This window comes from Sinocyclocheilus grahami, unplaced genomic scaffold (assembly GCF_001515645.1).
Source record: "Sinocyclocheilus grahami isolate Dianchi unplaced genomic scaffold, SAMN03320097.WGS_v1.1 scaffold178.1, whole genome shotgun sequence".
Taxonomy (NCBI): Eukaryota; Metazoa; Chordata; class Actinopteri; order Cypriniformes; family Cyprinidae; genus Sinocyclocheilus; species Sinocyclocheilus grahami.
The window spans coordinates 1,606,847-1,620,929 of record NW_015505357.1 but is presented as its reverse complement, the minus strand read 5'-3'; the positions used below and the strand labels follow the sequence as shown (position 1 = coordinate 1,620,929).

The 14,083-nt window shown below is 40.4% G+C and overlaps 1 protein-coding gene across 1 annotated transcript in view; it reads left to right on the top strand.

Moving 5' to 3' along the window:
• LOC107594031 (plexin-A1-like) overlaps positions 1 to 14,083 on the top strand; it is a 235,444-nt gene that overhangs the window by 9,600 nt on the left and 211,761 nt on the right. Inside the window, exon 2 of the mRNA XM_016283960.1 lies at positions 12,642 to 14,027. Coding sequence (XP_016139446.1) covers positions 12,840 to 14,027 — 1,188 coding nt within the window. The 5' untranslated portion in view covers positions 12,642 to 12,839. The remainder of the gene's footprint in view (positions 1 to 12,641; positions 14,028 to 14,083) is intronic.

Here is a 14,083-nt window from a genome sequence, read left to right as displayed (position 1 = left end):
TTTTTTGTAAAATATAGGCCTATCCCAGTAATCTATTTTATTAACAACTTTGAAAAATCATAATTTACAATGTACAAAAACAAAAACAAGTTTTGGACCAGTTCCCATTTTTGTACTATTAATTAATTTATTTCTTGTTATTGTGCCGTTATATTTTTTTAAATCCTTGCTAGTGCCTTAAAACTACCATTTGACACTTTTTGTTGCGTATTAACCCTAAATCATATCAGAAATCAGATGTCTTTACTTTCACTTTCTTTTTCATAAACAATATTAATACTAGGAAGAAGCACCTGTCTGGTCTAATAGATTGCAAAATGCTTTACAAGAAAATACTATTTCAGTTGTTCTGCTGCAAATGTGTTGTTTAATAAAATGTTTTACTTGCTGTTTCTTTGTAATTAATTGTGAAGTTTACTAGCAATTTCTGAGTGATTCTGAGTGAATTTCTTCAATGTATGGCTTGGGTCTTTTATTTTAAGACTACTGAATTTTTATTTATTTTTTATTATTTTAAATTTTTTAAAGGGTCTGACAGGTGAAAAATTATTCCCAAACAAAACATTATCTGAATGTATTTTACAAGAAAATACTAATTCAGTTTTTCCCATTTACATTTAATTCCATGTGTTACTTACTGTTTCTTTGTGAAATTTGAGTGAAAATTTTCTACACATTTTTTTCAGTGTAGCCTTTGAGGAATCATTCATGACATTTGTAGCACAAAGTGTCACATTAAACTTTTGGAAATAACTAATCTGATTATGAACAATTATAATAGTGAAACAAGCCCTACTAATTATTCAAAAGTTTCAAGTTTTCCACACCCTTGCCCTGTGTATTTGACTCCAAAAGAATGACCTTGTCCTTATATAGGCCTAAAGTGATTCACCTCTATATTTAATATTCAGAAGGACAGAGACATAAGCGCATCTCTCCTCACATCCGCAGCTGTTAGAACTTGAAATTTCTCAGTGGATGAGAGCTTTTGTGAGATGCAGCAGATGCTGTTTGGTATAAAGGCTCCAGATGATCGCGAGAAGAATGAGTTGTGCTAAGAGCTGGCGAGCTGCCCAATGCAATATAGATATTTCTCTACTTTTTTTGCTTTATAAATGTGCTGCAATCCCCAAACTTATTTTTTTATGTGCATAAATAGCTAACTAATCTGATTATGAACAATTATAATAGTGAAACAAGCCCTACTAATTATTCAAAAGTTTCAAGTTTTCCACACCCTTGCCCTGTGTATTTGACTCCAAAAGAATGACCTTGTCCTTATATAGGCCTAAAGTGATTCACCTCTATATTTAATATTCAGAAGGACAGAGACATAAGCGCATCTCTCCTCACATCCGCAGCTGTTAGAACTTGAAATTTCTCAGTGGATGAGAGCTTTTGTGAGATGCAGCAGATGCTGTTTGGTATAAAGGCTCCAGATGATCACGAGAAGAATGAGTTGTGCTGCGAGCTGGCGAGCTGCCCAATGCAATATAGATATTTCTCTACTTTTTTGCTTTATAAATGTGCTGCAATCCCCAAACTTATTTTTTTATGTGCATAAATAGTCTGGGTCTGAATTTTAGCAGACTGAAAGTGTCTATGCGGTGTTGTTTATTGAAGGGCAAGAGGATGGGACAGTAGGTTAATAGCTAGCTTTATTTTTTTTCCCCGTCCTTGGCAGTTGTATTTTTGTGCGCGTGACGGTGTAAATCCCGCAGCGGTCTTCGTCAGGGCTGCGTTTGTGGCTGCCACTGGGTCACTGTATAATTGAGAGTGTGATCCTCTTGAGTTTGGTATTTACAGCAGCCGACGATACTGTCGCTTTCACACTCTTGGCTCAGATAAGAGTAGTCTGTTTTAGCCTCTTGCTACATGACTGTTTCCAGCTCGATTCTCATGCTCCTGTGACCCTGTGAGTGATAGCGGTGCAGTGCCTTAATGACCATCAGCAGAGGCGGGCAACCCTCGGCTGTGCCGCTGGCATTAAAACGGATGTCGGTTTATGTGCAAGAGTTTTAACATAAGGGCTGCTCAGCAGTCGAGCGCTACTGATAGCAGTGTGTGTGTGTGTGTGTTACCGCAATGACAGCGCACTCCCGTTTACTCATGTGATTGACTACAGGTTTGTTTGCCAGGCACACGTGTGTGTGTGTGTGTGTTTGCGCATGTGTGTTTGCCGACTGGTCATCCTTAGACAGTTCTTAAAGTTTTATAGACTCCAGTGCCAGTCTGTCTCTTTCCTGTTGGACTCCCAATCATGTCCAGATGAGGCGGTTGCACTGGCGGCAGGGGAAATGCAAACAGGGCGGAACAATGACCTGGCACCTGTGCTGCTATATAGGCCACCAGCCTGGGGTAGTGTCCAAACTCTCCTCAGGGGAAAATACACTAGACCTTGCTAATAAACACTCCAACAAAATGACAGCGTTAATGCCTTTTGGGCTCTAAATCTAGTGAAGAGGATCCTTTTTTCCCCAGTTTTTAAAGCAACTGATGGGTTGTGAAGAAATGGCAAGGGGTTTGTGATACTATTCTTTTTTTATTATAAAAATCCAGTGGTGAATTAAACTGAATAAAAATGTGTAATTATTATTTTTAATTATAAATGAAAACAAACAAACAAAAACTTACATAATCATACATAAGTTAGTTATTTAATAGAAAGTAATATATCATTTTTATTTTAATATTTGTTGCAATAAACATATTATTATGTTTATTAATAATAAAGAAGGTTTGGAAACTGAGCCCGTTTGGTTTCGACTTCGCAACCGGATGATTTTTGTGACATTCAGCTCTGTTAATTATTACTTAAATATTCTGACAATGTTTCCTGCTGCTAAATCTACAGCATCATGGCAGACAAAATTGCTGTAGATGAGTTATGAGCTTTCTAAATTGAATGCGCGCTTGATGATAGTAATACAAAGTCAACAAATAGACAACTTATGTGACACACTCTCATGGTGACTATTTTAAGTTTTAGCAAATTGGTTTCTAATTTGTGTGAAAGCATGCGTTCTTTATTTCAGCGTGATACTTGACATCTTTTTGTAATTATTTGTGAAATTTGCCAGCAATTTCTGAGTAAAAAATAGTTTCTACTACAATTTTTTTTCTATGTACTGTATGTATGGCTTCGTATTAACGCCCAACGTTTCTGTACAAATCCCATCATACAAATTCGCCACCTTGTAAAATAGTTCAATTTTCTCATGAGATTGGTTGTGATGTCCTTGCTAGTTTGACTTGTGAACTGAGTTTTTATGAGCTGGTTCTTTTTAATGATTCAGTCAAAAAGACTCTAGAACTCATGAGTTATCCATATGAATCTGAATCAAATGATTCAGTCAGTTTAATTTTTTTTTTACTTATTTAACTTACGTACTACATACTTTGTTTAACTTTTTTATATTTTATTTTATTTAATTTTTTACTATTGATGTCTTACCAAAGTGCAGGAACCCTGCATGGTTGTATGAAGCATGTTTGTGTATACTGTATATGGATGACTTCATTGCAGTCATACTAATCATATGTTTTCTTACATTTAGTATTAGTATCGTTGCAGCATCTGTTAATCTGCTATGACTAGGTGTCTTGTAGTGTGAGTTTGCATAAGGTTGGTGACAGTTGTGTCATCCGGGGCAGGGTTAACATAATCGCATCCGTCCAAACTGCTGCGGTAGCAACATTTACTGCAACGTAAAAAGAGCCAGTGATTAGACTTGATGGCTTTTCCCTTGGAGTGTCTTGTCCTTTCCCATAGCTCACAATTTATGCCCACTGTGACCTTATGAACCTGGATTTCTTCTCTGATTTAAGATTAGTCTGCAGTGTTGTAGAATTCAGTCCACATAACAACACATCAGATCTTGGAACGGATTTTAGGAATCATGTAAATTTAGTTCCACATCATGGTGCATTATGTATCCACAGAGTTAGTAGTGCTTGCTAAGGCCATTATTATTTCTCATACTTCAATGTTTTTCAAAGCTCTTAAACCTAAGTTTTAAACTTGGGCACATAAGTCATCCCACATTTGTTTATGCTACAGACATGATTTATAACAGTGTGGCATATTGCGTTGGATTTGTAACTGGTGGACAATAAAAAAAGTGAAAATAATTCCCAATTCTTTTGCTGTTGACCTTGTGTGTCCAATCAAAAGTTGCAGTATTTTGGCACAAATGTGATGGCCACTCACTAGAAAATGGTCAAATTAGACAGATGGCAGAATGAATGTGTTTGAGAGATGCCCATGCTCAAACCATGAACTAAACAAATGTAACCCAGAATGCACTTGCACAACATGAACAAATATAAACCACAAATTATTGGCTTCCAAAAACGAAAAAAAAAAAAACATTGACATTTTCATAATTTAGACTATGTCATGTTTAAAGGGTTAGTTCACCTAAAAATGAAAATTCTGTCATTAATTACTCACCCTCATGTCGTTCCGAACCCGTAAGACCTCTGTTCATCTTCGGAACACAAATTAAGATATTTTTGATGGAATCTGAGAGCTCTCTGACCCTCCCATAGACGTCCAGAAACGTAGCAAGGAGTTCGGTAAAATAATCTATGTGACATCAGGGGTTCAACCGTAATATTACGAAGCTACGAGAATACTTTTTGTGCGCAAAAGAAAAAAAAAAAGGTTCAACAATTTGTCTCCTCTGCGTCACCCTAGCGCCATTTTGGAGAGTATCCACCGAACGCAAACAGCGTATGTTATTCTGTGTTAGCCGCACCACACGGATACATTGTTTTCGTTCAAATCAAAGCACAAACAACGTAGAAAACGTATCCGCGTGGCGCAGCTGACACAGAATAGCATACGCTGTTTGCGTTCGGTGGATACTCTCCAAAATGGCGCTAGGGTGACGCAGAGGAGACAAATTGTTGAACCTTTTTTTTTTTCTTTTGCACACAAAAAGTATTCTCATAGCTTCGTAAAATTACGGTTGAAGCCCTGATGTCACATGGATTATTTTACCCATCTCCTTGCTACGTTTCTGGACGTTAATTGTGTAAGGAGGGTCTATGGGAGGGTCAGAGAGCTCTCAGATGCCATCAGAATTATCTTAATTTGTGTTCCGAAGATGAACGGAGGTCTTATGGGTTTGGAACAACATGAGGGTAAGTAATTAATGACAGAATTTTCATTTTTGGGTGAACTATCCCTTTAAGCAGTTCATTGTAATATTAATATCAGTGTTTGCTTTTAAAAACGAAATTAAAAAATGTATTTTGATTAACAATTCGTTACAGCATTGGTTGACATTCGGGTCCTGAAGAGAAACCCAAAACCAGTTGTGAACCACAGCTTACTGTGCCATGCGAATCCAGTACCACTGTTTTTTTTCCCTTCCCAAAATGCACCTGTTTAAATTGGGGTGCTGTTAAACCCGCTGTGTGAAGTTGTTGGTGGTTTGGGGTGGCAAGGGAGGGGGCAGCTATCATGGTGTCAGTGGGTCACACACTAAGGAGTGACGCTATAAAAGGAGGACAGTGTTCTCTGATTTTGGCACATCCACAGTGCAACAGGCCTGGTGCACAATCACCTCCTCAGTGTCTTTTACTCCTGCAGACACCGGGCCCTCCCCACTGCACGGCCATTAGTCAAACCCAAACAATACCCACCCTCAGCACAAGAGAGCGTGCTGTAGAGTTAAACAACCTGAATGGAGGCGGAGTGCGACTTGCGGTGGTCATTTAAACGGGGCAGGACTCGTCTGGCAGTATTAGATGAGCAATTAGCAATCAGTGAGAAGCAGAGCAAATGTTTTGTTTTTTGTTCTAGATGCGGCGTATAAGCCATCCCACACTGGTGTTTGATTAACTTAGAATACAAGCTAAATGTATATTAATATTGCATTGAAATAACTATTTTACTACTACTTTTTTTTACATAAAAATGTTTCTAATTTTCCAAAAACTTCTAAAAATGGATTGTACTTTTTTAAAACAACATACTGACTGTTCAGCTGATGAAACAGTAGACGAAAAATCCATGTGAAAATTACATGATCTAGAACAGGGGTGCCCAACCCTGCAAATGTCTAAGGAATTTTAGTCTCTCTGTTCTTGTCGTAAAGTGGGGGAAGTCAATTTACGAGGAGCTTGTGATCACTGTCACATGTTTCCATGTGGCGGTCACGCTGTGCATCTCTTTTGACCATTATTCTTGATAACTTGCCCCAAAATTGGACTTGTCAATGTGTTCTTTTGTGTTAATGTTGAAAACTGTTCTGTGACAGGGTCTTAGGTTTAGGCTTGCTTCAGAGAGGCTGGGGTCCGATTTATGACATCCTGTTGTCAGGGGCCTCTGTGGAATTTTTGTGACTCCTCGTGCCTCAACTCGGTTCTGACCAAATCTTAGATTGTCTGATTCGGTCTGATATCCTACAGTATGTATCCGTTCAAGCGAAAGAGGATTCAATTCTGTGTTCGTGCTTTGCCTGAAACACCACTCTGTATGTGCACGCTTTGAGCGTGTGAGCACCGAACTTAATTCTTCATGCACATGAATGGTTTAAAACGCTTGAATGTTTAAATTGGTAAGACTTAGAAACACGTGTAAATGATAAACTATGATCCGTTTCACCCCTACAAGCGAGTGAACAACGCGAATCAAGGAAGGGATTTTATATCACTGTTCAAGATAGCCCGTCGGGCAGGGCAGTGATACATTTTGGTAGCCCAAAAAAACACAATAGCCCAGGGAAGTCGGGCTAGCGATTTTGCGAGCCCTGTATACAGTAGGCAGCATGGGTTTTGAAAAACAGCTATCTTATGCCGAGGAGTGTTTGTTTCCTTGCTGAGCCACTCATAAATATGAATGTTTCCCAAGATTCCCAGACTCATACTCATAGTTCAGCAGTTTTCTGTGTTTTTGGTCCCCTGAGTACACTACGAAAGAGTGACAGTATAGGTGAGAGCAATGGTTAACTCTTTCATTAAAGAGCATGGCTATGGCTTTCAGAGAAACAAGATGACAAAATGATCAATTTCTTCCTCTGCTGCCAGATCCATTCCGTTCTTCCTTTAGTCTAGGCTTTAGGCCAGGGGTGCCCAACCCTGCTCCTGGCGATCGACTGTCCTGCAAAGTTCCGCTCCAACCCTAATCAAACACACCTGAAGCAACTAATTAAGGTCTTCAGGATCACTTAAAAATGAAAGGCAGGTGTATTTGATTAGAGTTGGAGCTAAACTTTGCAGGACAGTCGATCGCCAGGAGCAGGGTTAGGCACCCCTGATCTAGAACCTTCACAGTGCCCGCCATTGTAAAGACTGTGAGTCTATCCCTCATAGCCTTGTTTTCATCCATGTTAAATTCAATATGGCGTCCTGACCAAGTTTAGTTACTAAAGTGTTCTTGGCACATTTCAGTGCAGTTGCTATGGTGTGTTTGCTGGCTTAAAGTCACCATGAAATCAAAATGGAAAATGCTTATTTTTTAATGGAGTACTGTAGTGTTTATACAAGCGATTAGTCAACAGAAGAGACAGACGGCTGCACGTGAGTGTCCTGCGTAATACTTGGTTATAGATCTGCTGTTGGATTTATTACTTGCTGCTAAGAAGGAATATTTCGTTTTCTGCCTATTTCTACGTTATATATATATACTGACGCGGAAGCATCAGCGGAAGCGTTCAGGCCTCCTCGCGTGAAGACCAACGAATGTAAAGACCTGCGACTTTACCTGCGCGACTTCACCGACAGGGGGAAAAGCTGAAGCTGATGCTTCACTTTATAGCACTGACACCAGTCATGAGGGAGTACGTTACCTCTAAACATTGAAAAGATATTAGGATATTATGACAACATTACTCTTAGGACATCACAAACAAATTTTTTTTATTCATCTTAACCTGATGGAGGATGCGCTCAGTCATTCAGGCTCTCTCTCTCTCTCTCTCTCTCTCTCTCTCTCTTGCGCGCACTGTTTAGGCATGTTTTGTGCTGTTGTCGTCATCCTTAATAAATAAAACATTTATTCATGCTTAGGTGTCGGTGGTGAATCCAGTGGAGAGAAATCCCCCACCACTAACTACAAACTGGCATTCAGATCTGCCTCCATTTTGTTTGCAACGCCCCAGCTTCCAACGATCCAATCATGTCCCGCCCTCTCATTTCAGATGCCGTTTCACTCTGATATACGTCACAGTAGAGAAGAAAAGACAATCGCAACTTCCGTTACATGCCGACTTTAAATTGAGAGTCCACCAAGTAGGGCTGTATGATAAATCACATGCAATATTTAACGCACATCTTATCAGTAAAGCCGGTTCTGTAATCAGCGGTAAATCTCCATCACGTGCGTGCTTTCACATTGAGCAGCATTAACTACACAGAGCCGTTGTTCACTGACGAGCTGCGCAAAACCACTTTCATATTCACGCGATTTTTTGCGCAGCTTGTCAGTGAACAACGGCTCTGTGTAGTTAATGCTGCTCAATGTGAAAGCACACACGTGATGGAGATTTACCGCTGATTACAGAACCGGCTTTCTGACAAGATGCGCATTAAATATCGCATGCGATTTATCGTGCAGCCCTACCACCAAGTTTCTGTCATGTTCTGTTATTTTTGTTGTTAATTTTATTGTTTGGCATGTGAAAATTGATTAGTGAAGTATTAGCATACCTATTGTCAACTAACTGCATTATTTGAGGTAGCCTATAACGTTTTAGTCTGTAGCACAGATCTAATCAAATTAATAAATTTGTGCTGAATACAATGATTAAATCCCTAATCCTAAGAATAAGCAACAGCAGTAGCGTTGTTTTTGTAAAGCAAGAATTGTTAGTAATATTGTATGCTAACATGTAGCGTTCCAACCCTAACGAAAATTAACCATGGTTTTACTACAAATTAAACCAACAAACCATGGTTACTATAGTTAAACCACGGTGACCACAAATTAACCATGGTTTTGCTACACTAACTATAGTTTAACCATAGTATTTGTAGTAAAACTGTGAATACAAATGGTAATCAATACGCCAGAAAACTATGGTTACTATAATTTTACTACAATAAAACCGTGGTTAATTTTCGTAAGGGAAACAAGTTTTTGTTGAGTGTTGTAGAGTCCAGAGGCCAGGATTCATGAAAATCTTCTTAAAGATGTTAAGACATTTCTTAAGATAAATTCTAAAAATGTTCCTATGAGCAATTCTTGAAAAAGAAAATGGTGAATTCAGCCTCTGTTCTATATTATTTCCTTCTGAATATTCTGCCTCATGCAGATTCTTGTCATCAACTCTCACTGGAACAGTTACTATTTGGCTGTTTTTGCTTTTTAAAATATGTGTACATTAGGCTAAACTAAGGAACTGCAGAAATTGCAGTCCTTGGCACATTTTAACCACCATTGTTGCTGTCAGCTCTTTATTTCTCCTCTTCTCTCTGGTATGAAGGAGTCATTCCCTTGGCCCCTCGCTGCATCCCTCTAAATCGTCATCCTCATAACACTCACAATCTGTGATTTAGCATCAAAGATTGGCTACCTAGTCTGAAACAAACTTATGTTGCTATATCATCTCTTTAGCTGAATGAGATGAGATGTCGTTCCAAGCCTCTGTTTTGAAATCATTTCCCGTTGTCAACAAGTCATTGTTTCCTCTATCATCCCCCCCCCGTGATCACAGTCACAGTGTAGCTCTGCTAAAATATCACTTTCATTGGTGGTCTCACTGGATTGAGGCTATTATTGCTTTTTTAAAATTGTGGGCTAAATCGAGGCTTAAATCAAAATATAGGCCTACCACTGCTGGTGTTGTACAGTTTGTTTAATAGCACTGCAAATATGTAGCATTTTGTGAACAAGTTTTTTTTCTAGTGCTCATTCAAATGTTTTTCTCACTGCTTATCAGTAAACGTCTTCCAGTGGTTTGGCGGTGAATGCCTCGCTTAACAGTAGTAGTTTTTAAATATTTGTCCTGCACACATTTTTGTTTTGTGCACTAATTTTATTACACTAATCTGATGTCTTAATTTGATTACATAAATTGGATTCATTATTATGGATTTACATTTATTATGCTGTCCAGAATCTGTTTTCATGTTTAGACACCTGATAATGGTGCTGGTTTTTAATTGTAGGTAGGAGGGAAGGAGTGAAAGAGAGAAAGGAAGGACATAAAGCATCAAGAAAAACAAGAGAAAGGATTGGCAAAATAGACAGACAGGCAAAATGAATGAATGACAGACAGAAAGAATGAAGATTTCAAGACATAAAGAAAGAAGCAGAACAATAAAAAGCCTAGCCTGTGTGTGTGTTTGTGGATTAAGGCCTCTATGTATTGATGTATGTGAGTGTGTCTGCGTGCTTGTAATAAAAAGCAGATCCCGCTATGCAGAGCCTCTCTGGGTGGTTTAGTTGTGGCCATCACTGAGTCCTGCCTGCCTTCTACCCCACAATGCTCAGCGATGTGACCTCCATGTTAAAGAGACGCTCTGTATAAATTTGCTTAAGTATGAGGTGCCGTTTTCATGGCTTGTGCTGTAATTTATGTGCCACAAGCAATAAATCATCATGGATACCTTGGTCCCGCCAGCCATTTTCTGAGCCGGGCAGGTTTTGCTATCCTGAAGGTGCCATGCAACTCCCATACCTCCTCTAATTGATTCATCCAATTTCACCTTTATCCTTGATGTGGGCCTGTTTGGAGCAAGTTGGTGGGATGTCCTAATTGCTGTATCCCACACAAATAGCATTGGGGTGCAGTGTTATAAATTGCAGCACATGTATTAATTTTGCTGCAGCAGTTTCAGTTTATTATAATTTCTCTTTCTTTTTTTGTTTGTTTTATTTTCGGAGATAAAGTGGACACTTGGATTTGCATTTAAGCAGCTTCCGCTGCCTCATTAGCATATCTTTGTCCCAGATAAGTCAAAACTCTGACAGCTTTGTTTTTATAGTGTGTAATGGGTCAGGTGCAGCACTGCTAAATTAAATTTTTAGTGTGTTGTGGAGTAATTTATTTAGTTAGTTAGCCTGCTCGATAAGGCAATTTTTCCGTGTTTTTTACTGCTGGGAATTTGCTTTGACCGTGTCCCTGTATCACAGAGCCAGAAAGCACCTCGGAGTGCTGACTCTGAGTCAGTTGAGCTGAGAAGAGCTCAGCTGTGATGATCAATACAGAGGAGAGAAATTTGGACCCCTGTCAGCACACTACATTAAACAGCAAATATGGTGAAACGGCATAAAGCTCAGAATAGCTGAAAATCGGACTCGATTAGTAGACACTCTTTTTGAGTGCCTCCAGTTACTCCATTTTTATTTATTTTTATTTTTTGCAATTGTGTCAGTGTATTAGGTCTGTGCCATTTTTCCTCCAATATTGCATGTGTTTGCCAAATGCATCGATAATTTAAACTTTGTCTTCTCACAGACTTGATCTGAATGTCTTTTTTCCCAACAATATCCAAGTAAATAGTCCTATGCATTCCTGTAGCTGAAACAGTAGAGCATGGCACTAGCTACACCAAGGTCATGGGTTCGATCCCCAGGGAGTCACTTTGGATATTGATGCCTCATGACAATAGTTTTAATCAATAAACACTATTGACTAAAGTATGACACACAAACTTACTGTTTTTTTTGCCATTTTACACATGGTCAACAGAAATGAAATTTTGAATGAATACATTTTCCCCTACTCAGATGATGTGTATCATGTAGGCCTATCTAGTACAGTATATGATGTGTTGACATATGTGTATATTCATCTGCTCTCTCGCACAGTTGTTTCGTGGTTTGCGCATGACAGTCAGCCCACAGTATGGCTCACAGCACCGAGCAGTCTCCTCGCTCAATAGTCTTGTGAAGTGAGATAAATGTCATCTGAGATACAATGATGCTTCTGTTTTGAACACTGGAGAAGGTCACAGCAGCAGACAGTCCCTGCTGCTGGCTATATGAGAGGCCTGAGATTGCCCTTGTTTAAGTGGCTTTGCACTCTGAGGATGTAGCTGGACACCCAGAGCTCCTCTTCATCGCCCATGATCACATGAATGTCATTAGACTTTCAATTAGAACAAATTTGATGGATTGTCTTTCTTTCCGCAGCCCTGTGGTCGAGGGCATGTTGTCTGTACTGTGGTATTTTAAAACCCGCGGTTCAAGGAAAGTGCCTTTGTTTTATGCGAGGTCAACTTGAATGGCTTCTCTGAGCAAGCATGAGGAAATGAGAATGTTTATTGCTGACGCTTCTGAGCTTATGGCATTCTTCAAGGTGAATTGGTAAACTAGTCTACGGTTATGGCATCGCTCACTTTTTCCTCATTACTCTTCTAATCTACTCTCTCCTGCTCTATTCTCTTTCCTTTTTGTGCCAGCTGAGTTGGCACAGACTGTGTGAAATATTTAGGGGCACAGCAGGTCTATCAGACGAGTTCTCAGTGTGGAGTTTGTGGAGTGCACTGCTGTCTGCAAGCTTGACACACTCATTAAATGTTGTATAGGATTCCACCCAGGGCCCCACTGTAAGATATTTGTGTTTATGTATTATGAGCTCTTTTTCTCTTGGGCAGGCAGAACTTTTAAACTCCAGTCGAATCAATAGACACTGTTCTATTCTGTTTTTCTCCAACACTCATGATGTGTTTTTCTACCCCTGCAGGGCTAGCGGCCATGGCGCTTCAGATGATGGTGTAGACGACAGCTCCGTGCCGAGAGAGAGAGCAGAGAGGACACTGGGTCAATAAGACGCTCTCCTCACCGTAGACTGACAGACGCTGTCCAGGTTTTTTCCAGGCCCAGGATCACAAAGGTGAACGGATCACCTGGCCTACCGCTTCCTCTCAGAAAGATATTCAAAATGCTGCCGTATGGGAGGAGGCCCCTTCCCGCCTCTCTTCGCGAGGCATTCCTCCTCCTTTTCTTCCTCTCGTTCCTCCCTCAACATGGGGGGCTCGAGGTTAACCTCTCTTCCTTCCGGATCTTTACCCCACCAGAGGGAGGGCTTACGCATTTGGTTGTCCATAACAAAACGGGTGAAGTCTACGTCGGTGCTGTCAATTGGATCTACAAGCTCTCCAGCAACCTGACCAAGCTCCGAAGCCATGTTACCGGTCCTGTGGTGGATAATGAGAAATGTTACCCACCACCTGGTGTTCAGTCTTGCCCTCACGAGCTATCACAGACTAGCAATGTCAACAAGCTGTTGCTTCTGGATTCAGGACAGAACAGGCTCATTGCGTGTGGAAGCACCTCACAGGGTATATGCCAGTTCCTCCGACTGGATGACCTCTTCAAACTTGGTGAGCCACATCACCGCAAGGAGCACTACCTTTCAAGTGTGTCTGAGGCGGGCACTATGTCAGGAGTGGTTATTAGTGGAACCCAAGGTGAAGACACTGGCAAATTGTTCGTAGGTACACCCATCGAAGGAAAATCTGAGTACTTCCCAACTCTCTCCAGTCGTAAGCTGATGGCTAATGAGGAGAATGCTGAAATGTTCAGCTTTGTCTACCAGGATGAGTTTGTCTCCTCGCAGCTCAAGATTCCATCCGACACCCTTTCCAAGTTCCCTAGTTTTGACATCTACTACGTCTATGGCTTTAGCAGCGAACAGTTCATCTACTACCTAACTCTCCAGCTGGACACCCAACTCACCTCGCCGGATGCCAGTGGTGAACAGTTCTTCACCTCCAAGATTGTCCGCCTCTGTGTGGATGACCCCAAGTTCTACTCCTACGTAGAGTTTCCTATTGGCTGTACCAAGGATGGCGTGGAATACCGATTGGTTCAAGACGCCTACCTCAGTCGGCCCGGTGCCAAGCTGGCACGATCATTGGGTATCTCTGAACAGGAAGAGGTGCTGTTTACCGTATTTGCTCAGGGCCAAAAGAACCGGGCCAAGCCACCGAAAGAATCAGCCCTGTGCCTGTTCACATTGCGGAAAATCAAGGAAAAGATTAAGGACAGGATCCAATCCTGCTACAGGGGTGAAGGAAAACTATCCCTGCCTTGGCTCCTCAACAAGGAACTGAACTGCATCAACTCAGTAAGTCACACTCACTAACTATATTGTTACATTAACAAGATAGACACCAGGTGCAC